This window comes from Boleophthalmus pectinirostris, unplaced genomic scaffold (genome assembly GCF_026225935.1).
Source record: "Boleophthalmus pectinirostris isolate CB_2022bp ecotype Guang Dong unplaced genomic scaffold, ASM2622593v1 HiC_scaffold_6, whole genome shotgun sequence".
In the NCBI taxonomy this organism is placed as follows: Eukaryota; Metazoa; Chordata; class Actinopteri; order Gobiiformes; family Gobiidae; genus Boleophthalmus; species Boleophthalmus pectinirostris.
Window position 1 is genome coordinate 25,054,790 of NW_026571447.1, and position 27,753 is coordinate 25,082,542.

Below are 27,753 nucleotides of genomic sequence, written 5' to 3' on the forward strand. Positions count from 1 at the left end.
CTGTAGGTTTTCAAAACAACTCTTCATGTCATCCTTCCCTCCTCCCTACCTCCTGGACTCCCCCCTCTCCTCCGCCATCCCACTGCCGCTTCACCGATCCTCCCTCGCCTTCTATTCATCACTCCCCCAGCCCATTTTACAGTATCTCTCCGTCTCCTTCCTCCATCCGTTTTGTGCGCTCCATTACCTTGCTTGTTCGAGTCCCCTTCATCTCACCCTTTTTGCCTGTCCAACCACCTGACATGAATTCTCTTTACCCTCTTACTGTATTTCCCTGCTCCTCGCCGCCTTCTCCCTAACGCCATTCATCTCGGGCTCCTCCGTCCATCTTCCCTCCTCCCTCGCGCTGTCAGGCCGCGGCACTAGCGCTCCTCTTGCTCCGTCTGCCAGCCTGCACTCTTGCTGACAGTGCTGTTTGTGTGAACTGAGTGCCGAGGCTCCCATTGCTCCCCCCGCGGCCTCTTCCTCCTCTCTCTACCTCTCTACCTCCTCCCCTCTTTCCTTCTGCCTCCCACCTCCATTCCCCTCCAGGCTGGGGAATTAACCTTCCAGCTCGAAGCTTAATGACTGTCTGTGGGGCGAGCCAGCTGCTAACACCTGGGCCACACACACCCACGTGTACTGTCAGCCCAATCACCACAAATAATGGATTCATTGAGTTTCTCAGCTAACTGAAAATCTACAGTGGGTCAGAGAAGCAGGCAGTTTGAGCTTGTTTGAATATCAAATAACCAGGAAAGAATTAGGTCTTCAGCTTTTAATGAATGCATTCTGACTTTGAGTTTATGCTTACTTGGGTTACGAGAGTTGGGTTTGTCTGTGGAAGAAAGAAAGCAAACACTAGGCACTTATTGGATTGGAAAGCATCAACTGGCACAACAGTGGGTAAACAGTACAGTACACTGTAAAATGTCTTCTTTTTTTTACACCTTGGAAAACATGTGTTCCTAATGTAAGCTGGTTTGTCTCTGCACAGATATGACATGTAACTTGGCCTGCTGGTGCCTCCTGTTGGTTTCCACAGAGAAATGATTAACGTCATAACCATTCAGAAAAGTTACAAAATCCATCCATCAAACAAACCAACCAACCAATGCAGAGCATTACACCATTCAAGATATTACAAAGCTTCTTATTCACACTGTAGTTGCCTTGTCTAGACAGTGTCTTTGTATTCAACTGATATTAATGAGTTTAACATCTGCAAAGGCTAGGAGAATGAATGCAATATCTTTGAGATTTACTTCTGGTTGCTATATAAATATATGTTTTTTTTTTCTTTATAGACAGGTGCTTTTATTTACCCTTTCATCTGCAACAGTATAATGTAGGAGTTACTTTTCAGTCCTTTGTGACAGAGGTTGGTCCATCATTACAGGGCAGTCAGCTCATAGCACCAGAGGACACAATCCAGATCACTACCAACAGAATACACTCTCCACCACCATAAAGGCTTTGCATAGGGGATCGAAAGAGAAAAGAACAAGTGTCTGAACACAGAGGATCAAACAGACAACACAAGAATCAAAGAAAGCCAACAACACATGACCTTTAAGCTGCCCTAAGAAGCATTCAGTATGCTCCACTGAGAAAATTCCTACAACCACTATTTAGTTTGTAGTATATAATTGACAAAAGCAGGAATCCTGAGCAAAAAAGAAAAGTTTGATTTTGTTTCACCAAATTTTGTCATCTGTCTCCATCTCAGCAGTAGAGCAATCGACCCAGAGTAGTCTGTTAAGGAAATGCTGTTATGTGGATACTCTCCACTTCATTCACTATGGATGAGTATAAATGCTACAAATTCATAGCTGTGAAGACATCCATGTTGTCTATATATATTTTGACTTTCCAGTTCAGCACAACAAAATGCTAAATAATCAGAGATATGACAAAAGGAAGTTTCATTACAGATAGTAACCTCTTGTATACTATAAATGCATCCTGTACACATTTTGGTGCGATGATCAGAGCTAGTGTTTGGCTGCTGGTGGTGACCCTGTTGTAACTCTTCTTAAGCACACCACACTTCCTTGGTTGTCTCCCACAGATTCTTTGTGGATTTTGCCTGTGTAATGATTGCAAAGTGTAAGGGGGAGTCCCATTGGCATTCTTTAACATCCTCGTAGCTCACTCCTGTTCAGAGAGTCATCTGTAGATCAGCCAGACTAAAAAAGACGCTCCCAAGCTTTCTGCGCAACAGGTAAGCCTCTCTCATGCAAATGCACACACCTATTCAAAGATTCTTAAGCTTTTTTCAAGAATGAGGTAGTGGTACGCCCTCACATAATTTCTTCAGTGCACCCTGGCAGGCAAGTGTGGATGGTAAAAGAAGGTTAACTTTTTTGAGAAGAAGTTGAGCAAGCCAAAGGCAAATCATAGTTTCTTTGGGTCATATACTTGCTATATGCACAATATAATCTAGCCATAGAGTGTAAAACATTATTAATGGACAATGTAGAGAGTTGCATCACAAAGGGCACTGCTGGTAAACTATAGGTTAAATTAACTTGGGACTCTTTGGAGACAGATGAGTCACAAGTCAAAACACTGGAAATACAAAATCAGTTCAAATTTATGTGCTTTCAAGTGATTCTTTCAAGTCATGACTGTTATAGTTAACAATAGAACACAAAAATACACACAATGCTTTACACAATAGACAGTAATTGAGTTTAGTGCAAAAAAGAAGGTTATGTGTTGAATTGTGAGGCCAGAATAAAGGGTAAAGGAACATTTTATTTCCAGCAAGCATGTTAACCAATGGCATGGGACTTGGCACTGAACAAACTGAGTTGCTGGATGATGCTAAAAGAAAAGATTACAAAGCAGAGTAGCACTGAATTGGTCAGAGGATGGGTGATGTCCTTGCTGTGAAAGCAGGAGGCCTTGTGTATAGGAGCAAATCAAATCTCGTTAAAAGTTTTCCCATTTGCATTTGTGAGGACAAGGTTAAAAAAATGTCTGGCAATGAGCCATGTTGTTATGATAATTTTCTCCTCAAATAAAAATGAAATTACAGGTTGATGAGTTATTTTACCAAAAACTAATGAGTAAAAGAGAATGTATTGATTCTTTTGCAGTATTTTTATTATATATTCCACACAAAAATAACATAAAAATATTACTACTTGCTACAGCTTTATGGTCTACGTATTGTATATCCAGCACCAAAGTGAAACAGAATTAAACTAAAAAGGAAAAGCACAATATATGGAAAACAACAATACCCACTGTTTGTATATCTATGTGCATTCAAAGACAAATAATGATGGGCATTTTAACCTCAGCAAAGAAGGATTTTCCATTGACTGAAGAGGGAAATAATTGTCCTCATACACTCAAAGAGTAAGCTTATGTGGCTCTGAAACAAATGTTTTGGGAGCGAGAGAAAATAATTGAGTGCAGGCTAATTCTTATCAAAGCCTGTTGAAGTGCAACTAATCGACTGAGGGGAGATGCGTCAAAGAGCTGCTCCCTCCAATTCATTTTGTCTGTTCAGATGAGAAAATATTTAGTTTTCAATTAACTGAATCACTATTATTTGTTTCACTCCAGTTACAGATCATTTGAAGTGATTATAAACCACAGTGGGCCCTTCAGGTTGATATAGCCATGCACGGGCACCGCATGCCCTTGTACACTTTCAACTTCACCCTTGATCGCTTACGCAGAAGAAAAATAGTGTCTATCTATATAGTAAGAAGGTTATGAAAATAATTCATTAGGAGAATTCCAGTCAGAAGGTTTATACTACCATGTTTTGGCCAATGTTTTCATTTTTACCCTAATTTAATCTAAGAATAAGTTTGAGCCAAATGCCCATCCTATTCCTGCTGAAAAGCTCTATTTATATTCTATATGTTGTGATATGTTATGACTGAACATTAAATATGGGGAATGTCAAAAGCCAGTTACTAATGGTATATCTCACATGCAGAGTTGCCATTCCCAGTGATTGTTCTTAATTATTACTGCATTAAAAATAAGTAATCATTTCAGCAGCTACATTCTTCATATAATAGTAATTGCAAAATTTAATACACTGAAGCTTAATTTAACTTAAAAGTAAAACTGTTGCAAAAGCACTGCAGATCTAACTAAGAAATTAAAATCTCTATTAAACAGGCCTAGATACATTATTAATGCAAACTGAACAGTTACACTGATTATGTTCTACAGTGCCCTGCTCTCAATGAAGGAATAAAACTTAAATTACCATCATCAAACAGAATAAATCGCATAGAGTATACTCCTATGAAATGTCATCATGATGATGACTGATGAATGATTTTTTTTTTTATTTAGATGGCATTCTGAACCCTATATGGTACTTTTGCCTGTACTTTTGTCTATAGTGAGCAGAAAATAAACCTACCTCCTGTCACTAAGGGTCAGTAGGCAAGTGGGGGAAGACTAAAGGCCGAATTATAGTTCTGCGTCGACTCAGCGCACACTGCTGCCATCGCCTTGTCACCGTCATTTTTGATTTATGGATCTGCATCAAAGTCTATGCACCGTGAAGTAATTCACCGCCACAGCGCTAGGAGGCTGGGTTTTAAAAATGGCATTCGTGTATACAAAATGAAATGGGAAAGCAGAGTACCGGAAATGTATGTAGAGCAGATTTAGAGAGGACCAATCATAGCACCGCTGTCTGTGTCATTTCGACGGGTAATTCGAAAATTTTGGAGGTGCACGTCAGTCGACGCAGACACTCTAAGGACGGGGTCCACGGTGACACAGACTCTCTGCATTGAGATGCAGACAAATTGACACACAACCATAATTTGGGCTTAACATTGTGCCTTGGTAAGGGTCTGCATTTCTGGAGTTCTTCTAGACTGGCTCTTCAGTTCCTGTTCTTCCTGTCTCTATAAAGTCATGTTTTTACAATTTTCTAACCCTTAACGTTCATTGTATGTTTAGTATGTTCAGGGACAGTGTCTGTGTGAAAATGGACATGTCATCACTCCAGGTTGTGTCTCTAATTGGACAGCTGTTTCTCTTGATGTGTGGTAAGAGTACATTTATCTTAAATTAGTCATTTAGTTATTAGTTATTAGTCTTAAAGTGTGCAACTTTATGAATTGATACAATGATAAAATGCATACATTTTTTCAAAATATATTTGACATCACAAGCAATGGCTACACTAATAACTATTACATTCTTCTGTCACTACTAGGATGTACAAAGCCGTGATTGTCAATGAGATGTAAAAAAGTACAAATCTGAGTGCGAATCAGTTAATCTTTGTTGAAGAACAAAAAGATTTTACGTTTATTATTAGTATTGCAGCAGTCACAGTGGGAGTTGAGTATTCATGTATGTAAAATGTATGCAAATGCATCACTGTTTGGTTGTTTGTATGCATTCTCAGTAATGGCCAATCTTGCCCTTCATATTTGACGTGAGGTGACCGGTTCAGCCTTGATCCGGGAGCTCTGCCTCTCATTCATGTTGTCAGACGCAACAGAGCATGCACTTCACAAACAACTTGGTCATTGCTTCAATGAAGGTCAAGAATCAAACAGGCGCCTCCTCTGTGGGGCATTGTTTGAACAAAAAAAGTATTCAGATATTAACAACTAATTGGCCTGCGCACTTGCATTTGTCTCTCCAAGATGAATTTATTCAGAAAACCTTATGTATAATAATCATTTCACCAGCTCTGGTGTTAGAGGGAGATGCAGTAGGTGGTCTGGTTTAAGGTTACCTTTCTGCACCACCGAATATCACCTCAGAGACTGCCTGAAGGATGCCAGCCTTTTGTATGACAAACAAGAGGGATAAACGTGATAATCATTAGCTTTCCCAGGAGGAATTAGCCAGTGGGACATCAACAGCAAAGAAAAAAAATTTTGGTGAATAAGGTCTCTGATAGCCGCTGCTTCCTTCTCACCCAAAAGGATCCGCACGGCTGAGGGCTGATATAATTTGCAGTAATTACTTTATTGACTCATTTTCAGTGCCATATCATGGCAGTTTGCCATCAATAAAACATATCGCAGCATGAATAATGCGGTCAAACACAACAGGCATCGCTCATAATAGTGCACATACACTTCACATGTCTTCACCCTCTTCGCTCTAATCCCACCTTCATTCAGTGCTGTCATCTTTAAACATGTCCAGGCACTGGGGCTCAGCAGGTGTTCCGGTCAGAGCCCAAGAACCTGACGGTGCGGATGGGGGCCACAGCTGTGCTCAGGTGTGAGGTGCTGCGGGCCTCAGGGACTGTGCAGTGGGTGAAGGACGGCCTCCTCCTGGGACCTGAGAGGAGCCTGCCTGGCTTTCCACGCTACTCCATGATCGGAAACCTCAGGAGAGGTAAAAGCCTTTCTCGGGGGATAAAGACTACACCAAATTGGGCTACAGCAGACCCAGTGGAGTTAAAATTATCACTATGTGAAAAGAACAAATAGCACACAAATAACCAAAACTATACAGCTGACATTTTGTGGATTAAGTTGAGGAAACCAGGATATTATTTGGCCAGAAGGAAAGACGGTGAATAAATTGGGGGCGTGGTGAACATCAGTGTGTTTTACAGTGTAATGGGAACAGGGCTTAAGAAGAGATGCTAGTAGTGGTTAGAAAAATATACAGTATCACTGTGGCACAGTCAATTCCCAGTTAACTACATGACAACTACATGATCAAAACAAATTAAACAGTGGCCAATACTAAAATTGGCCTACATGTTCCATGAAATATATCTAATGCTGAAAGTTATATGTATTCAGATAAAATAACTTTATACTAATGTAAAAAATATAACATTAAGTAAATCAGGTGACTCAAAGCAATAGAAAAGAGCATCTGGGCCAAGGCATTGATTGTCAACTGCCTCTCACATGTCCCTTCAGTGTCATTCACTGGTAAGAGAAGAAATTAAAGCAGGCAAGTGTCAACTAATCAGTGAAATGTAGCCACTTATAATGTGTGTCACAGAATGCCTTCAGTATAAAAAGTAATGGCCAATTAGAAGCTAAGACAGAGTAGACAAAGAGCATCTGTTCACGATCAACTCATACCTCAGCATCACTATCACAGTACACCAACAATCAAGAGCAGTCTACAGCACACCGAACCTGTAATGTCTACAGACCTACAACACACTCTGTGAATGCACTGTTACTTTACACACTTTGACTTTATATCAACTGTAACATGTTTATGAATATGAACAATCTTGACTGTGCTAATGGGCATCCAAATAATAAGCATAAACTCTAAAAGGGCAATCTTAGTATACATGCAATCAGAAATAAATATAGCCACTAACATCTAGAGAAAATCCAAGTGTACAATGGTGGAAGCAATCACTCCACAGAGCACTGGAAAAGCAACATCATTCAACATGACACTTGACTGCACTTGATACTGAACCAGCTCCCACTGATTGTCTGCATCACTCACTGATGTTTACGGATGCTTAAAAAAGCATGAAATGCTGTTTTTACACACACAAGAGACCAGGGTTGATTTCAACATATACTTACAGTAGCTCCAGATACTTTGCTATCAATTGTGCCTGACTTTCTGATAGAAAATATATAAACTTTACCAGAAGCTCATTTTATGTTGAATATAAAAAGTAATTCTTTCTGATGAATCTGACTCAGACGAAACATTAAAAGCTTCCTGCTCATGGTCAGAGCTCAAGGGAGCAGCAATTACACTGGTGAGATGATTCTGAATGAATCTTAAATGTTGTTTTGCATCTCACTTTAAAGTCAAGTGACAGTTCCCTAAAGACATGGAGATGTGATATGTTTCTGCTGTAGGTATAACTGTAGCTACATGAGGTCTAATGTCTTCTTCAATTAACATTTGAAATGAAAGATTCCCAAGGATGATGCTGTGAAGCTTAGACTTGTTAGTGTTAACTCAGTGACCGGCTCCCATACACAACCCATAACACATCTTTAGCAGCTCCACATCACTGAACATACCATTAGAGTTAAAATTAGACAAATTTTGTAAGAAATTTCACACATAACCTTTCACATCCATAGGGTGTTACCAGATCATCAAGAACAGCATCTACAATACCACTTCATTTTACATGTTGCATTCAGCTAGCCTGACCTTTACTAGTTAGAGAATATGTCTTCAGCTTTTAAGCTAACCATACTAAGTTGGCAGGGAACAAGCTCAGCTACAGGAAAATAGTAGGTAATCCTTTGAGTCACAAACTAAAATTTTACATCTGAAATAAACAAAATGTATCTAAGACACTGACAATGCAATTTCAATTATGGACTATTTATGGAAAAGAAAAAGGAATATGATTATTAAGTCTTTGGGTGCAGAATGAAAACTTTCGCTTGTGTGAAAACTGTGGTTGGTGCTAACGATCTTGCCAGTTTATTTTGACACGTGCAATTTAAACCAGCATGCTTGTCAAACTGAGAAACTATTTTTTACATGATCATCTGCGAGCCAGGAAATCCAACAACACCAAACACCGAACAGAGACTAATCCTAACAGGTTATGGCAAGGCATCAAATAAATGAGAGCCTGCTGGCATGCAAATGTAGAAATATAGGGGACAACTCTGTCTGGCATCACTTAACAGATAGTTTATTCAGTCATCATTGGAAATTAGATGAAATGTTATTAGTCATACGGGAAATTTACTCTGATACAAATGTCACTGATATGAGTTCAGACAACCACATACTATAAAATGAAAAAGCTGCAAGAATGGGACGGGAAATGATTTATGTGACTCAAAATATAAATAGTTCATTGTCAGAATTCAAATTAATAGTTCTGATATTAAATGTAATACTAATTGACTTTATTGTCAGGACTGATAATGAAGTTAAAACAGTAAGTAAAAATCAGCACAGAGTTGACAAAATATAGCTCGCAAATATTTTATATGAACTTATACCATTATTTTTTTGTCTTTGCAGGACAGTATAATCTACAAATTGAAAATGTTCAACTAGATGATGATGCTGCCTTCAACTGTCAAGCAGGTCGCTCTGAAAAAAGTGAACCGATCATATCCAACCTGGCCTGGATCAATGTGTTAAGTAAGAAAATGTCATTTTCTTTTTGCATACAAGACTGTATCTAACCTTACCTTATTTACAAGTACTAAGGAAAATTGTATTTAAAATGCCATGTAATAATCTCTTAACATCTTTATAATCAAATTCAAATATGTCAAGGAGAAAGTAGCCGGGTAACTATTCAAACATTTACATTTTCATCCTCACTCTTTCGACAACACCCAAAGCTTTAACCAGCTGTACAATACAAAAAGAATCAGTCGAATTCAGTCAGCCTTGGGCCTTCTAGCATGTCTCAACCTTGCACAAGAAGAAATTATAACAGCAGTGATTGAAAAGTTCTTCGTCGCACACACAAGCTGGAAAGGAGGTAATTGTGCGACTACACTGGACCACCTGTTGTCATTTTATAACAACCGCTGTCTCTCTCTCAGGCTGCCTATTCGCCGGCTTGTGGGAGTGAGTCCATATGTGGAGGGGAAGGAACCTGATACCTTTTCTTCGACAGACCAACACTTCATTTACGTACACCCCTCTCGCTTCATTCTCTCCATCGCACCATTTCTCCTTTTCAGCCTTGCACTATGGCAAGCGTGGAGAGGGGTTTTGTGAAGAATGAGCGGTGGAGGGAGGGGTGGGAGGGTTGCTGTGGTGATTCTAGCCACCCTAGTATTCTCCTGTTGGGAAGAGAGCAGCTTTTCCTGACATGAGAGGAGAGGAGGGGGCCGTGGGAGGCTTGGCGGCTGTTGCGGGATAGGGTCCTTTTGAGGTTGCGTTGGACTTCCTGTAGCATGCCGTGGGGTACACCTGCAACCACAGCAGGGCTAATTCCCACATTACTTACCTTGTAGTCTGGCTTTTACCCACAATGACGTAAACAACACTGCTGCTGTCTGCATTGTTGGAAAGGTCAAAATGTGTGGGAATTGTCTTCATGTTGCGTCAGGGATTGCTTGTAGTTGTATTTGTTAAGACAGCAAGTGCTTGGTTTTTCAGATAATGGCCACATCAGAAGCCATGTGTCCATCCTCAGCTGGTGTTTTTGTCTGGGCAAACTGGGAACACTCTCCAGCTGTTTACTCCACAAGATGGACAGTTGCAGCTGTGTTCCTTCCTTACAAAGGGATCACAAGAGTTTATGGATTGACTGAGAAGAAATGCCGCAAGCTTGACTTCTGAAGGGTCATTTGTTCCACACCACCAGCTCAACTGATTCAAAATACGTGACTAATCCTGGGCTTGATAATGAGCTGATGAATTCAATCTCCTGTTAGTGCTGAACTGGGACTGGAAAAACTGTGCATCTTTTTTGAAGCGCGCGGTCTCTGATGAGTTCCCCGCGGACTCCTCCATCACCGATCTACAGCTCCCGAGGCCCCCACACCCCTCGCCAGTCAAGCATGGCCGTATCCCATCAAGCCCTGCATCAAATCAAAACACTATAAACTCTTTATGATGAGATACAGTGGAGGGAGACAGTGGGGAGGGAGGGGGAGGCTAGTGAAAACAAAACAGAGATCGCTGCTTGTTATAATTGGATTCTTGGGTCAGAGGGAGTGGTATCATGACTGGCTAATTTGAGATGGATCACCACGGGCAGTAAATAGCAGGGATGGAGGCAAAACTGTCAATAAGCCTCATCTATGGCTGCACAAAGATGTTTTTCCAAGACATTTTCATTGGTGCAACATAACTCCTGTGTGTTTTTGCCTTCCTGCAGAGCTTAGATAGGGGATTACCGCAATAGGCAGATCAAGTGGCAGTGAGTAATCCATGACAACAACAACCTCTCCCCCCACCACCCCTCTAGTGAAACTTACCCCACACTGTCGCATACCTGCCACATTCAGTTGAGCTTCATACCATTAGCCTTAGTATTTAATCCTATTAATGAACAACTCGCACACATGCCTTCCGCAAATATTCAGAAAAACCTTCATTTGATGTGTTCTGGTTTTAGCTGCTGTTAGTCACCCTTTTGCTTAAAAGAAGTAAGCTTATTATCAGTCCTGTTGGTTGGAGGTTAAAGGACATTTTAAGGAACCAGGGAGCTACTGGTGTGATTTTTTTTTGCAGTAGCTAATGAGTTTAGCACTTGAAGAGTATATAATGAGCCTCCCTTTTTGCAATTCCCTGTTATGAATAATGGAGAAACTTATAAATGGGGGGCACATAGGCGACATAGAACATGGTGACTTTTTTCTTTCTGTGTTATTGGATGAAATTTCACAATTGCACAGAGATGAGTCAAAAATCAGGAGAGGGTGTGTTAAAAAATTGTGAGCACCAGTCACATTACAGATTAATGGTGAAAGGTTCAAGGCAAAAATCTGCAAAAGCGAAACTATTAGGACTCCTCCTTGTTCCAAATTTGAACTCTGCATAATCTTAAATCTTATTAAGCTAAATTTAGTAGCTTCATTTTGCTTGTGACATCTTTTGTGAGACTGTAATTGCCATTTGGAGAGGGCTTCTGTCAAATGGGAGCCTAACTGTAATTTAATGGACACAAAAACAAAAGGTATGAGAGGCAGAGAGAGAGAGAGGGGGCGGGAATGGGCGGTTCTCATTTCTGTCCTCGACACCTGCTCCACTTCTAACCCAGACGGAGGAGCTTTCATCGCCAGAGATCACACACCTGAGACCTACACGGAGGCGATGAATGCATATGTACAGAATTCTATGTGCACTTTTGTGCCACATGGAAAATCAATGGCTTTGGAGTATTAGCACTCATGAGGTCTAATATTTTTTTGCTTCCATTATATTCTTAATTTAGCATAACAACTTTCTCACAGACTCTCATACCCTGTGGGTTTAATTCTTTTCTACAAAATCAGCTTGGTATGACTTTTTTTGTCTTTGCACACACCAGTGTCTGTTTTGGGTCTGAATATTAAACAAATGAGTCACTCTTCTGCACCAGTGTTTGTGCTTACAAAGTTATGGCATGCAATTATGTAAATTATTTGCCTTACTGTGACTTTCTGATAAGATTCAAAAACATAAGTATATATTGTAAAGCATAATTTGCAGTAAGATAAAGTAAGACATTTTCCAGCCAGGAATAATTAGTTTCTTGGCATAAAACAGTGGTTCCCAATGAAGGGTACATCACCACACCATGGAGATCAGGGGTATGGCACTACTCATGTGTTTATATAGAACAATTTCTAACACTCAAAGGGCTCAAGTAATATGCAATAAAAGCAAAGCAATTACCAAAAATATTAGGAAAGACTAATTTTAAAATACTACACAGTTTGGTCTACTGTTTAGACTAAACTATATAATAATAAAAAAAAAAAAAATATATATATATATATATATATATATATAATATATATATATATATATATATATATATATATATATATATATATATATATATATATATATATATATATATATATATATATAAATGATACTATAACATAAGACAAGGATTTAATTAAATCTCAAATTTAACAATGAAAACCACAGATTCTGGTGGTGTATGTCTGCAATATTTCACTTGAATAGAATACTGGAGCTCACAGTTTCTCCTCTGAACTCTAGGAGTGTGCTTGTCTATTTTGGGGTTATATAGATGCATTTTAATCTTAGCTGCTCAAAAGCAAAAAAAGACTGAGTTTGAATCAAAGGCAGTAAAAAACAGGTGTGACAGGCAGTAGACATGGCCGGGAGAGAAAGAGTTAATTATCAGAACAGTGTGGATCTGCTGCCTGTTCTCTGCTCCTCACAGATCAGCTGAAGAGAGAATACAATTTGTTACTTCCCACGAGCTACTGTACCTGTCGCATTAGTGTGCTCCTCTGCTTGGGCTGATTGGGTCACGTGCTTTAGCTGAGTGGATGTGATGGATGTGGGGCTGCTGCTCCAGTCCTACCCCCGCACTTCTGCAGTTTAACCGCAGTGGTCAAGAGGGATGGGTGGGAGAGGGGTGTGCACTGTCTTCACTGAGCAATGATTGAGTGAGCAAGAGATTAGAGAAATAGCCCCGCATAACTAATGTAAGAAAAAAAATGAGATACCTGCCTGTCTCATTTAGAAACATATCATTATTCTTATTTTAGCATTTGTTGGCTCCTACACACTCTTCCTGCACAACAAGTGATGTGCTTGTGTGCAGCGTATATGGCAGAGTAGATTGAGAGTGCAGGGGCTGTCAATAGATGCATGGCCCAGTCATCTTCCCAGGGAAGAGGGGGGAAAACAAACAAATGCATCTCATTATTGCAGCGTGCGCTTCTGCAGTGCTCTGGGTAAGCCATCACAGTCCACACAGATTCAATTGCTTCTTTTAAATCAGTTTGAAGCTGCAGCCACATCTCATCTGTCTCAATAGTAGACTAGAGCCAGGAAGCGACACTGCGCACAGCAACAGCTCCTCCTAGTGGTGAGGGGGGAAATATATGTGACAGAAGTAGGTTTCCTGGCAGAGTTGAATCCACATGGTCCAGCAGATTAGACTCAGGGGTTTGAAGGGAAATTGTCACAGAATTCAGTAGAAACTGTAGCTGCTGCTCTCCGTCTAACCTGTCCAACATTCACTCTCTCTCTCTCCTGCACAGCCAGACTCACACGTTTCTACAGCTTTCGCACTTGAATTCTGATAAAAGCAAACAAACCTGAACAGTGAGCATACTTTCTGATCTCCCCATTTGCTAAAAGCTGGCACATAACAAACAATCCATTTTTTTGTGCTACACACTGTATTGACCTTCTCATCTTGATAAAGAGAGGCTTTCACATCCAAAGACAGCTCTTTGATGACTAACCATTGACAGATTTTCTAATTTTCTGCCAAATACTTTTTAGTCCCTTGTGCTAAAAGCTTTTTCCTCTTGCTGGAATTCCTATTTATGGTCAGATAAAAGGATAGTGGAGAAGAACAGTGGAGAAGCAAAGAGTGCTTTGATCAGCAGAGAAAGCAGATATTTAGCTTGGGGCTGATCTGAGGAGAGCAGAGCTTGTTGTTTGTTATGATAGATTAGCATTGGTTCAGCTTCACCACTATTTCAACACTGTATGCTCTTCATGTCCACAATTTGTATTCTAACTTGACACAACAGCAAAGCTAACTGTAGTAAATCACTCAAAAACTGACAGCGTGACACCTCGTCGTCTGTGATAGCAGCTGCATATTTGAACCCAAATTTAATGTGATGAATAATATGTTAGTTGCCGTGACGAATATAAAACATGAGCTTCTGTCCTTCTGATGCAGTTCCTCCCTCCGAGCCGTACTTTGAGATGGACATGCTACAGTACTGGGTGGCGGGCAAGAAGTACTCTGTCATCTGTGTTGTCCCTGATGCAAAGCCGGAGGCTGAAATCACACTTTACAAAGGTGAGTCCGAGTTTCACCTCTGGTAATGTGAGAGAGACATCCAGCCGGACACTTCTGAGACAGAGAGGGCTCTATTGTATTATACATTCAAATTCTCTATAGGTCACAGCCTGATTTCTCTAACAAAAAACAGAGGAAACAACCAAGCAAGTTCATCTCAAAATAAATAAATACATTCTTGGAAAAACAGAGTTGTTTGGGGCAGAGTGGGAGGATAAAGCCAGGGTCATCTGAATTTAAAACATCTATTCATGTAAGATGACAACCTTCTGAAATCTCTACATTTTTTTCCAAACTTTCTATGCAAAATCTGCAAGCAGAAAAAAATCCAGCTTTATATGATTTTTGCAAATGCAAACGTAGATTCTCAGCATTACATTGTCACTAGCGTACGGATGTCTGCTAAACCAGCTTTCCACATTGCCGCGTTTGTAATTTCCTTGTATTTAGCATAGAATAACAATGGTGTTTTCTGTTCACGCTAGCGCATTTACCAGCCGTCCTGTGCTGCTTCTTATGGGCCCATTGCTCATTGTGTCTTGCAGATGGAGTGGAGCTGACAGGTGCAGAGTCTTTCACCATGTCTGGCTCAAAGGATAAGCTCCTGAACACGCGTGCCCAAGTAACGTATGTGCTCGTCCGCCTGCCAGACTCATTCTCCTCACCGACCCGCTCAATCTCATCCAAACCCTGCCTTTGTTTTCCCCCTGCTTTCTTGTCTTAGTCAGTACAATGGATTTCTGTACCCAGCAAACTGTTACTTGGCAGCACGCAACTGAATTAACTTTTGTCAAATGCACAAAATTACAATGTTGGTGAGCAAGATACATCTGATCCTTGCAGCTTCGCCAGGTGGCTATACATTAACCAAGGCCATAGATTTCTTATTATCCTAGCCGTCTCCTCAGCGTCAGAAATAATAACCTCTTGTCATATTTTGAGATAACATTGGTTTGCGAGGAGCTGCAACATTGTTCAAGCCGTATTATAGAAAGGCCGAGGTCTTAAGTAATATTGATGCTCACTCCTCTGTTCACACTGAGCGCACGCAGCAGTGGGCCATGTGTGATTGGTACAGCTGACATTGCACTATAATTTGATGTAGAAGATATATGCGGAAAATAAACCAGGCAGGCTATAGATGCACTGCAATGCCTGTGACTATAAAGAGACTTACTGGAGCAATTCACTCATGCTTTTAGCACTGTCACACCCCTCAACTAACTTAAAACATGCGCAATGGACTAATCCTCCAGCCAGGTGCTCCTTGAAGGATGAGTTAAATGCACAAATGTTCCAATGGGAGGACTATAATCTAAGTATACCTTTTTTCACTGGGTTTCAACATTATTCACGTGAATATAAAAAATAATACAAACTTTTAATCATTGCCTTTTAACACAAACAATTCTCAAAATTCTCACTCCATAGTCTGAACTCAGCTCCAAACCACAAGCTTCTACTAACAGAGGATTGGCTGTGGACCAAAGACCCAAACATTTCACTGACGATTAGCAATGACTAATACTTGATTAAAATTTGATTAATTGCACTGCCCTAACTTTAACCTTCTCATTCCAGGATCACAGCTTTAATTTCTGACAACGGACGCCAGCTGTCATGTCATGCCAAAAACTCTGCCCACTCCAGTGCCGTGCAAGCTACAATGACTATGAATGTGTACTGTGAGTGTCAACCTGTCTCTTTCAGTGCAACCAACAACCAGCCTATTTCAAGTACACAATAATGTGAAACACTATGCAGGACCCAGAGGGAGCCCCAAGGGTACCTAGACTTGTGCACTCAGTCTGCGTTAGTGGTCCAAAGAGAAATATTCGACCTGAAGGCAAAGTCGCACTTCACTACTTAGGGCAAAGCATCAGTGTGACTGCCTCTGGTTCTCCAGGGTGTCTCTAGTGGTTTGGGCTCCAAAGGACAAGAACAGCAAAAGGGTACAATAACTGTTCAAAGTGAATCATTTAGGGCAGAGAAGAATGAAGAAGTTAAGTGATGCCTAAAATGCAGGACATCACAAGATTACTCAAACATGCATGAATCAATGAATATACAACTTTGAGAAAGCTAATGATGAGGGAAAACCATTACAACATTATTCAAAGCTCCTACAAGTAAAATTTAGCAAAACACAAGTTCCCTTTAAGTCTGTCTACAGGCATAGTTGTCACAGTATTACCTACTGTTGATAAAACATATTATTAAGTAAATTATTTTGTAGAAGCAGACTAAAATGTGATACAAGAAACATATTGATTAGTTCAAAATTAAAACTCTGCATAAAAAAGACTTTCTTGTTATTATCACAAGCACAGTAAGTTGATATTAAAAATCGTGCAGCAGCACAATAAGATAGAGTTGATAAGAGTTATAACCACATTCAATTTGTATTTTTCATTTCTCTTGTTGTGAAGCAAACAATAGAGGATATTGTTGTACACACACAAAGCTGTGTTTACAGATTTTACATTTTTCTGCTTCTGTGCTGTTCAGTTAAAATAATTGATTGCTAAGGCTTGAGAGTCTACCCACCTGCTCCTGCCCAAGTCTAAATCATGTTGTTGATTAAAGTCAAGCAGGACGCTTGGCACCTTGGGCAAAAACTGTTCCTCCTCTGCTCACTGGGATATTATCTACAGGCTGACTAGACACCACAATGTTGTCTCTATACTCCTCCACATTACACATTTAACAATTGCCAATAAGTGCACACTGCCATTCTCCCCCCTCTGTATTAAGGAGGGCTGTGTACTAAGTGCTAATGTTGCAGAACTTGGGACCACCGCTGCAGTCTTACTCAGCATGCCAGCACATCAAACCCAGCTCTGTGGCCATTTTCAGCCAGCCAGATTGTTAGCAAGGTAGCAATTTGTCACACTGGTCTGGGGTCTGCAAGCCTGCTCTCCAAAACGAATTGCAGCAATAACAAAGACCCGTCCTCCCCTAATTTATTTTACTGCATATATTTTATTCTAGGAGGCTGTAATCTATTCATATTTCACGTTGCCTTATTACTGTTTGAACATCTGTTATTTTGCTTTATGGACTGGATACAGCTCACTGCTTCCTTAATGCCTAATGCTTGCACCCAATACAGTCCTCTACACTGTATCCAATTTACTACTTTTATATTAACAAATTTGGAGCTTTCACCTTAAAGAAGGGTAGTTTGCGCGTTCCTGTTGGTTTAAAAAGGGAACTACAATCACAACTGAACCTGGGTTGCCAGTGCTTTAACCGGCTTAAGTTTTGCTCAATATAGCTAATACAGGGCATGTCTCTATGTTAAGGCTCAAACCCTCAAGAATTCAGTCATTGAGCTGCAGAGGCTGCACTAGCAGCAATTAATAATTGGCTGCAGGTGCAGGGGTTTGGTACTGAGAATTCAGATTAGAAATTCCTTTAGGTTTAAACCACTGAATATTGGCGTTTAAACCTAAATGAGAGACTCATTTGAGACTTTCTAATTGTGTACTCATGTTGAAAACCAAACTAACCAACATCAAATGTAAACAACAATGGCTATTATGTCAAATGTTTTTGTAATCAAGCATAAATCAACAATTACAATGATTGTCTGTTAGAACTATATTTATAGGTCATGGTTGTGAAATTTGAAATAAAATTTCTATACCTGTTAATTGAGTCTTTCAATGTCACACTAGGGGTGAATCCACCAATAAGATTACACCTTCTTTCTCCTGCCTGTGTTGTTATTATTTTTTTGTTTCCGACACCCCTATGTGCAATTCTCCTTTGTCAAGTTCGTTTTTACTATGGTTCTTGACAGTTCCACCTCAGCCTCCAGTTATTTTGGGCTTGGAGAGACAGGAAGTCAGAGCTGGGACAACACTGGTGTTGGAGTGTGTGTGTCAGTCTGGAAACCCCCTAGCGAATCTGCAGTGGACTAAGGTAAACTGCATAGTGGCATATATCAGTGTCACATTTTTGGTTATGAAAGCAAGCTATACTTTACAAAGTAGGTTATTAACAATTATAGAGGATACTTTTTTATTTATCTTACTTGACAGGATGGGGAGGTTGTGCTGAAGACTTGGGAGGAAGATGCCATGGCTCATACATCCAAAAGTGTTCTGTATCTGAAAATTCGTCCAGCAGACAACCAAGCGGTACTGGGCTGTGAGAGTGCCAATCTTGTCTCCGCATCCCCTTTGTCCACCAGCCGCACCCTCACTGTGATCTGTGAGTGAAAAAGTTGATAAAAACAACTGTCAACACTAGTACTTTCACACTGCACACTAGTGACTGTTACTAACACAATTATGCACCATGATGATATTCAAAGGCTCTTCATAATTAGCATCTACAGCACTGAGTAAGGTAGGTAGAGTCTATCCATGGTTCATTGCTGTCAATGCCAATTCATTCATGCTTATTTACAGATATTGTACTTTCTTCCCACTGTGAAAATACCAGACATGAGTACTATTTCATGTTTCATCCTCGCAAATGCATTAACTTTAAATGACAAATCAGATGTTTCGTCCAGTTACTTTTAACTTAAGTTACTTTAGGAGTAGTTTTTTGGACTTCTACTTTGGACTTAGACTTGAGAAATATTGTTTTAAGTAAATTTTCTCTGAATTTAGTACAGTTTGTTGCTAGTTTACCCAATTTTCATGGACATCAGTGACAGCAACATTGACGGTCACAGGTAAGTTAGTTAGCTTACTAGAACTCACTACTACTACTAAAGTCAACATCTTGGTTCTCAGGTGAGCTTTTTATGCTATGACTGAGACTGCTACTTATTTATCATTAGCATAAAAATATGTTGTCTAATTCACTACAATCAAACTATTTCAGGCATAAAGAGTTCTCTGTATTTTCCAAAGATGAGTAATATTACTGTAAATATAGAAAAAAAGACGATAATTTTTAAGCTAAGGATACATTTTCCTTTAAAGTTGTCATTTGTACTTTACCAACTTGGCTTCAGTATGGCGGTGCGTTAGGAAATGTTTTCGCACGTCTTGGCTTAGCAAGAGTAGACGTCAGTGTCATCGATCCTGAAATAACTTTATAGGTAAATCTTAGCGTTAGGAGTATGTTTTTTGTTTTTGTATTTGTTATAACTAACAAATTGTTACATCGAGGCAAAAAGCAACTTCATGCAGAGCAGCGACAGAAGCATAAAGGCCTGAGACTGTACATGCATATTCTTATACGCATTAAATTACAATTATCAAATTGTATTATTAAAAACAGATATGCATACGTCAAATGGACCCAGATCTAGTAGCCTAACCTACTTCCACACAGTTTCTCTGCTACCAGCTGTGGAGGCTCTACTTGCATAAATCCTTGCCAGGGCTCGAAGCGATGGATTATTAAGCATATGGGCATGAGGGAGAGGAGTATAATAAGAGACTTACCTCCAAAACTAATTCTTTTGCCGTTCAGCATAAATTCTAATGCTAATATCATTAATGAAAACTAATGGTTATTATGGTGGAGGAGTCTGTTGCAGATTAATATCATCGTGTGCTTTTTCACAGAAACTTGCCAATTTTGCTCCAGCGCTCTCCTCTGGCTATGCAGCCTACACATACAATAGTAATGCTGATTGTTTTTTTTTTTTTTTTTTTTTTTTAAGTAAGTATAAAATATTTCTCTCAGCAGCAACAAATAGAATAGTCTCTAATTATAACCTAATTTCCACTACAGAGCCAGGCAGCTGAAAATATGAGTTTGCTAAATGCTGATTAATGCTAGTGGTGTATGCAAATTATTGCTTTGAACTGAATAACTCTCTTAATAAATATATGTTTTTGTTATTAAAAAAAACGGTGAGTGAAGTCTCTCCAGTACAGTGTATTTTGTCAGGATGCCAACCTCCCAAAGGCCCCAGTGCCCTGCAGAGATGCTGAGAAAGAACTGCTCCTGCCTCACTGTGCTTTAGGCATTGTAAGAAGCTTCAGGGCACAATATTAGTGTCACTGGTGTACAATAAAAGTAAACCACTTGTATACCTGCTGTATTGTATCCGAGTATATAAACTTTTTTTCCACATAATTATCCAGAGCGCTACATACAAAATATTTACATATATGATGCCCTCTTTCTCACCATGTCTGCCAGCTCAGTTCCTCTTCTTTGTTCCCTGAAGGGTTCGTGCATCTGTGTGCCCGTAGTTTTGTACTCTGTCTTCTCCTGTCATTAGAACCATACTTAAAATCTCATGAGAAAACATGTTGCCACTCAAAGTGATTTTCTACATCAAACTTATTTTCTTGATAAATTTCACATACAAGAATAGAAGCACCTTCACTGAACACAGTATTTAGTTGCTGAATATGATCGTGGGATGATGCTGCCAGTGATGCTGTTTTTGTTTGTTGGTTCTTTCTTGTCTAACAGATGACCCTGCGGAGGTAAAACTGCTGGGCTCTTTTGTGGCCACTGAGGGTGAGGAGTTGAATCTGAACTGTTTTGCTGCATCAAGTAATCCCCCGGTCCAAATCCGCTGGTGGCTGGGCAACAAAGAGCTCAACTCAACAGCTGTCATAATGGAAGAGGTACGTCCACTTCTCTTAAAATTAACATTAAATTAACACCAGGCTTATTTTGAGCTTCAAATAGTGATCATGTCAGACTTTTCAAACTGAGTCTGCCAGAGTCTGGCAATCATTAAAAGGCCTTCTAGTGAAGTCAAGTATAAAAACAGTGTGAAATTTGACCTCATGTCCACATCTGTTGATGAGGTGAAATGGCTGACCATGAAAGTCTGAATAGGGTGACTGCATCTCTACAGTGACTGGGCAATGATAACACAAAGACCGTTCTGCTGCTCTTCTCCTCTTTTGTGTGTACTAATATGATCAAAGTGAATAAAAGCTGACACAGAAGATGAGCTTTATTAAACAAGCTCTTTATTCATCTGGCAGCAGCATTTCCATTTGATCTTACACGAGGCACTCACTGTGTGTATGTGAGCTTTAATGCATCTGAAACAGTGTGAGGTTAATGAAGACTGACGCTCCTGTCCAGCGTCTTTGTTAGTCTTTCAGACTGGGGCTTTTACAGTAATCACCACAATAATAGTTTTAATAAGAAGATGTGCTGCACAGGCATGGCCACAGCCAGGCAGGTGCAAAACGACTGGAGTCAGATGAATATGTTTATTTATTATAGGCCTTTTGCAGGATTGGTTATTACAGCAGCTAATTTGCCATCTGTATTTTCAAAGGCCCTTCAGCATGGCTTGTTTTTCTTCTCTGTGTTTTTTCCTCTTCCTAGATTATAAATGCCACCAACCAATTTGTAATAGTTGCTTTTGTGTCTTTTTAGGGAGAAAATGGTGGGATGACAACCCTGTCTAATTTGACCTATCAGGTCTCCAAGCAAGACAATGGCATGAAACTCTCTTGTGAAGCTTTTAACAGGGCTACAAAGGTCTCCAAAATTGAAAATGTTGAAATTACTGTCTACTGTGAGTAGTAGTAAAACTGTATGAGTAAAAGTCAGTATTCAGGTTGCCATTGCTTCACATCACCCCTAACACTTAAATAAAAATACAGAAAAATTGTTGTTCGAAACAGACCCCCCTCAAAAAGTGTGGATTGATGGCCCTTCTCAAGACATCCCTCTCTTTGCTGGAACCAAAGTGCGACTAGTTTGTTTCTCAACAGGAGGAAATCCACCTGGCAACCTGCACTGGTACAAGGTTAGACTATTACGCAGTATATGGGCTTGCCTTGGTGTATTGTATATTGTGTTGGTGCTCATTGCTAACAGCACTCTTTCTTATAACAGAATGGAAAGCCTGTACAAAATGCATTTAGATCGACTTCATTTGATAAAGGTGTGACTCGAGAGCTCCCTCTTGTCTTGTCTGCGAGTGATAACATGGCATTCTATCATTGTGATGCTACAAATGAAGCAAAGAAGACCATTTCTGCCAAAATCAGGCTTCAGGTTCTTTGTGAGTTGCCATACACATACTATATCATGACAGTTGACAGATGGATTAAAGGTCCACTTTGTCACTTTTCTTGTGGAGGGTCCGTCACCTCCATCTCCATTGATATGTTGCTGCTTTGCCTGGATTGTTCCACATTAAAATGATCTCCATGAAGAAAAGCAGGTGACAAGTTACAGGTCAGATCTGTGCGGAAGAAAACCCTGTTCAATGTAAAGGCGTGTTTTTCAAGCAATTAAAACACCTTTCACTTAATAAATGCAAAATATGAGTTAAAGCCATACATTCCAGCCAAAGAAATAACATTTTTATGGAGAAAAGTAGGTGGTGTACTCTTAATCAAAAATAAATTAAACATTAAACAATTTTTTGCTTTTTTGTTTTGTTTTTTGTTTGTTTGTTTCTTCAGTTCCAGCTATATCAATGAAAATCACTGCTAACGCCGACCACTTTTATCAGGGCCAGACTGTAACTTTAGAGTGCAATTCTGGAAGCAGCAATCCCAAATCCAATATCTCCTGGAGCCTGGGCACACAAAGGTTTGGCTAATCACAGTGATCCTTTATTGGAACTGTCTGATAGTTATCCTGCTAAATATGCAAATGTGCAAGATTGCTTATTGAACCCTACCTTGCCTCTTAATGAGATTGCTGCTGGATGGTGTTTGTGTCCTAGGTTCCAAGGGGTGGATCAGCCTCATAGGAAGGCAGAGTATGGTGGCTTTTCAGTGAGCAGTTTGCTGTCACTGAATGTGAGTTCACAACTTCACAATCAGAGGGTAATTTGCCAGTCTCACAGTGCTGAACTACCTGAGGGAGCCAAAACCTTCTTGAAGCTCAATGTGCTTTGTAAGTAGATTTGAATTATGGGTTATCTTTTTTTCATTTCCTTGTTTTTAATCTCTCTTTTTTCTGGCAAAAGGCCAAGAGATGAACGATGCATAATGATGATCTATAATGGTGCAGATGTTTGCTGCTTTGTTGGTTTTATCCTGTGCTCACGTCACTGTATTGTATTATGTGTGTGTGTATGTTTTTTTGTTTACTGGGAACCTTTGTTGTGATTTGTGAGTCCGTGGAGCTCTGCGGCAGTGTGTCCTAATTGTGCATTTGCTTTGCTGCTTGGCCATGTTTGTCTTTGATGCCATTTCACAGGCAGCAGCCAGCCACTGCTTCAAAGCCTGTGACTGTGTGTGAGCATGAAGGAATGTCAGTGTGTGTTTGTGCCGAGCTGACGTTGGACAACACTACTGTCACTTATCGTTTTAATGCATGTCCCTGTGCCATCCGGGCGGCCACACACACCCCATCATCCACCAGTCTAAAGTTGGTTACATCTGAAATCATTGGTGAATGTCAACTTTCTATTGTGTTGAGTCTCATTATTGTCTCCCTTTGCTTTTGTGCCTAACATGTTATGTGTTCCTTCCTTTGTGCTGCTCACTTGCTGTGTTACTGTGGGCATAAGTTTGTGACTGTCTCATGCATTTCTGAATCAACTCCAACTGAACCATTTCTATGTGTTTTCTCTCTGTCAGACCCTCCTGAGTTTAGCTCGGACCAGCCAACGCAGGTGCAGGTGGTGGAGGACTACATGGCAACCATCCCACTGCTGGTCTCAGCGAACCCAGAGGAGGTCTCCTGCGTTTGGCAGCACCGCAGGGAGCTGGTCAAAGGTGATCTAGGGCTGTGTGATGGCTCTATAAACCAGCTCCTAGTTGAGCTGAGCCAGCAAGTAAGCACTCAGCTCTGCCATTCAGGGTCTGAATAAAACATGGCAGGTTAGCCAGCATGGGACCCTGCCAAATGTGATTCTCATTATGGCTCTAATGTATGCAGTCTAAATGAGGATTGCTGTCTCTCTGAATACAACGCAGCCATTCGAAAGCTGGCTTCTCCTCCAGGCCGGCGTCACTGCAGCCCAAGCTGCTTTTTTAAATATGTTTGCTCTCATCATACATAAATTTGTCTAAATGTTCTATATCCTGAATGTATTAAAAGTTGAAGCACTGTTGCACAGAGGGTGTCTCTCACTCAGCCTATTGTTGCCTTGATGTGGGAATCCAGCCAGGCCAATCAATAATGCAGGATTAGATGTCACTTAGAGACCAGTGGCCAGAGGACATGCAGTTGATGAGCGTGTAATGAATGCTTAATTTACCATTGGTCTGTGTGTGTGTAATGTTTTTACACAGGAAGGGATGTGCGCTTCCACTGGCCAAATGAGTTCACCCTGGAGATCGAAAATGTGACGAGGAGAGAAGCCGGATCTTATAAAATTGAATGTACAAATCAGGAAGGTGTGAGCCACACCACGGTTCTGCTGGACGTGCTATGTAAGATTTTACAGGTCCATCACCACACATAATAAAACTTCCTTGCTCCAGCAGAAAATGTAGTTATATTTTTTCATTAAATAACTTAAATTTTAAATTGACCTAATATCATTGAATTGTTTTTCCCTAGAGTTTTTAGCCTGTGATCATAAATATATTATTAAATATGGGGCAAGTTGCTCTCTCTCTCTCTATTCCAGCTAGAGAGAATCTGTACACATCTGTACACAGCTCCACAGCAGGACTGACTTTGAGCCGATCCAGCCCACATGGTTCATTCATTAGGCCTCCATGCAAGGCCATAGACCCCCATAGCTGCCCGAGGCCCAGCCTGGAGCACCTGGTCCACTACTCCTTTACTGATGATTTAATAATGGAAGTGTTGAAAATGTAGGTCTGTCTGTTTTACTAAAGCCCATGGTACATGCCTAATGGATTCCACTGTCCTGATCTGACTGACTCTGACAGTTGTAGATATTTATTATGTATGGAGAATTGTAGTAGCTTTTATGGGTGGCAGCGTAGCCCACTTAACAATGTCGGTCTTGGTTAAGAGGCCAATATAGTTGGAACCCACCAACCCTGAGATATGTCCCTCTTGTGCTTTCCACTGCTGTTTTTCTAGTGCGAACATAGGTTTAGACAAGTGGGCACTAATGGCCTTATTGTTCCAAGGAGATGGTTCTCTGGGGATGTATTAAAAGTTTGTAGAGGTGACTAAGGATGAAGACTAGAAAAGGCCGGAAAAGCAGAGGAGCTGTGCAGTTAGAACATTGTCAAGTGGAAATGCCACGATAAAGATACAGAGTGAATCTGCCAGTTCAGTATATTTAGATGCACATTACACTTTCATTTGAGGGCCATGACTATTCTTACAATGCAGTCTTCCATTATACATGGGGGTTAATGTTTCTGAAATGCTGAGGCCAATTAGAGCACCGTTATGAAGCAGTTCAAAGGTAAACGAGTGTAAGAGTAATTATTTCGATGCAACGTGTCTGTTTAATGGCTCGGCAAATGATTTGGCTCACGTTGGCATGTTAACCTTTGCTTGTTCCTAAGTCTTGTCCTCTTTTCTTACACTCAGATGCTCCCAGCGTTAAAGCAGAGAGAGACCCTGTATATGTGAACCTCGGGGACACTGCAGATCTGATTTGTGTGGCAGATGCTAACCCCATTATATCTGACATGTTCTCCTGGAAATGGCTGGTGAGGGCTAAATATACCCGCACACGTACACACAAGCAGAATGAAGCATCCTTCTGCTGAATTATCTTTCTGCTACCTGGCTTCTTTTCTATTATTTTAGCCATTCACACCGTTTATCACTGGCCTCTCTAAATGCATAGGTGCTCCATATTTCACCAGCCCTAACTATCCCTCCACCCCACCTCTTCCTGCTCAGCGCTCAGACCAAATCCAGAAAAATAGCTTTCATTACTGCTGCGTGACTAAAGGGCACATTCGTCAATGCGCTCTGGTCCCTGTATCTACTGATGCCTTCTTTGGTCTTACCCAGCCTCTGGCAGTATTGTGTGTCTTGCTTTTAACCTGCAAACCCCCCTCTTTCTTCTTTGTCTGCAATTCTCCCTGTGGACCTATGGCATTATCATTCTCCGTCCTCAAACCTAGTTCTTTCCTGCCCTTTTCATTGCCGCCTTTAGCCATGACGGTTTGGCCGCTCACTTCTGGCCCTGATGTGCGCTTGTCTTGCTTCTGGTGTGCCCCTTGACTTCAGGAAAAGGTGCAAAGGCAGTGAGGGATAGCTGCTGTCCCAGGCTCATTCCCAGTCGCTTTGTCTTCCACAGGGAGAAGAGGAGGTGGAGGAGATGGGAGAGGAAACTCAGGAAGATGAATCAAGCCTGCTGACCATTCATGGCGTGACTCGAGCACATGCTGGCTTTTACCAGTGCATTGCCAATAATGGAATTGCGCCCCCTGGCAGTACAGATGTGCAGCTGGTAGTGCAATGTGAGCTGGCTTGTGAACTTAGATTGTAATTGCCAAAACAATAACCACTGGTTCTTTTTGTTCTATATAGTTAAACCGATCATTCAAAAGGGGCCTCAGTGGAGGAAAGTGGCCAGTAGAGGAGATGGTACTACCACTGCTGAGCTGGCGTGCCGGGCTGAGGGTATCCCAAATGTCGATTTCATCTGGGAGAAAAACCATATGCTCATGGACTTTGAAAACCCCAGGTTAGAGACCACATGATCTCAATAGCTTTATTTATTTTATTTCTTTGGCATTTGTAGATTTCATTAGAATAACCATATATTGCATTTGGTAATAAATGAACTGACTGAATAATAGGAAACTGGGTATAATATCTTGATGTACTTCTAACATTTTTTTCCGATATTCATAGGTATTTAATTCTTTGCTTTTCACTATGCAAATACCTGTTTAATGCTTCTTTGATGTGTGAAATTGGGTGATTTAGTGCAATCTGCAGGACATCACAATCCCTGCTGTCTGCCGTGCTGGCTTTATCTCTGACTCTTTCTTTGTGTCTGGTGCTGTGTTCTGTGTGCATGGGTGTGTGTGTGTGCGCACACGTGTGTGTGCATGTATGTCTATGGCTGCTGCAGGTATGAGGAGAGGACAGTGAGGGAGGGCTCCTTCCACACCAGCACCATTCAAGTGGTGAATGTGAGCGCGCTGCTGGACTATGCCGTCTTCAGGTGCACTGCCACGCAACTCCCTCGGAGATGACGCGCTTGACATACAACTCCTCAGCACAAGTATATATATCTTTTCATTTTTAGTCTGTTTGAATTGTAGATTACTAAATGACCCCAACTGCTCATAGGCTAATGTATGTCAGATACTTGCTTACCTTCTATGGCACGCAGTCATGATTAATTTGTTTTGGGGCATTGTAATTGTATGCTTTTAACTCTAACAAAAGTTGTAAGTAAGCAGTAATATGAACAAAGACCTAAAATATACTAGCTCATGAGTGCCAGATTTATTGTGAGATTTTGGCAAGGCAATTAACCCAATAATTGGCCAAAATATTCAGAGGATCTTTTGTAGAACTATTTGCCACCTAGTGGGGAACAAACCCACACA

At 40.6% G+C, this 27,753-nt stretch overlaps 1 protein-coding gene across 1 annotated transcript in view; it reads left to right on the forward strand.

Annotated features, from left to right (window-relative positions):
- The first annotated feature begins 4,993 nt into the window (after positions 1-4,993).
- nphs1 (NPHS1 adhesion molecule, nephrin) overlaps positions 4,994-27,753 on the forward strand; it is a 28,705-nt gene continuing 5,945 nt past the window's right edge. Inside the window, 21 exon segments of the mRNA XM_055164084.1 lie at positions 4,994-5,018; positions 6,139-6,333; positions 8,932-9,054; positions 14,264-14,386; positions 14,932-15,013; positions 15,968-16,071; positions 18,192-18,313; positions 18,433-18,604; positions 20,783-20,940; positions 21,713-21,854; positions 21,964-22,088; positions 22,178-22,346; positions 22,753-22,882; positions 23,019-23,191; positions 23,881-24,018; positions 24,538-24,678; positions 25,766-25,887; positions 26,487-26,649; positions 26,720-26,876; positions 27,270-27,372; positions 27,374-27,422. Coding sequence (XP_055020059.1) covers positions 5,012-5,018; positions 6,139-6,333; positions 8,932-9,054; positions 14,264-14,386; positions 14,932-15,013; positions 15,968-16,071; positions 18,192-18,313; positions 18,433-18,604; positions 20,783-20,940; positions 21,713-21,854; positions 21,964-22,088; positions 22,178-22,346; positions 22,753-22,882; positions 23,019-23,191; positions 23,881-24,018; positions 24,538-24,678; positions 25,766-25,887; positions 26,487-26,649; positions 26,720-26,876; positions 27,270-27,372; positions 27,374-27,422 — 2,698 coding nt within the window. The 5' untranslated portion in view covers positions 4,994-5,011.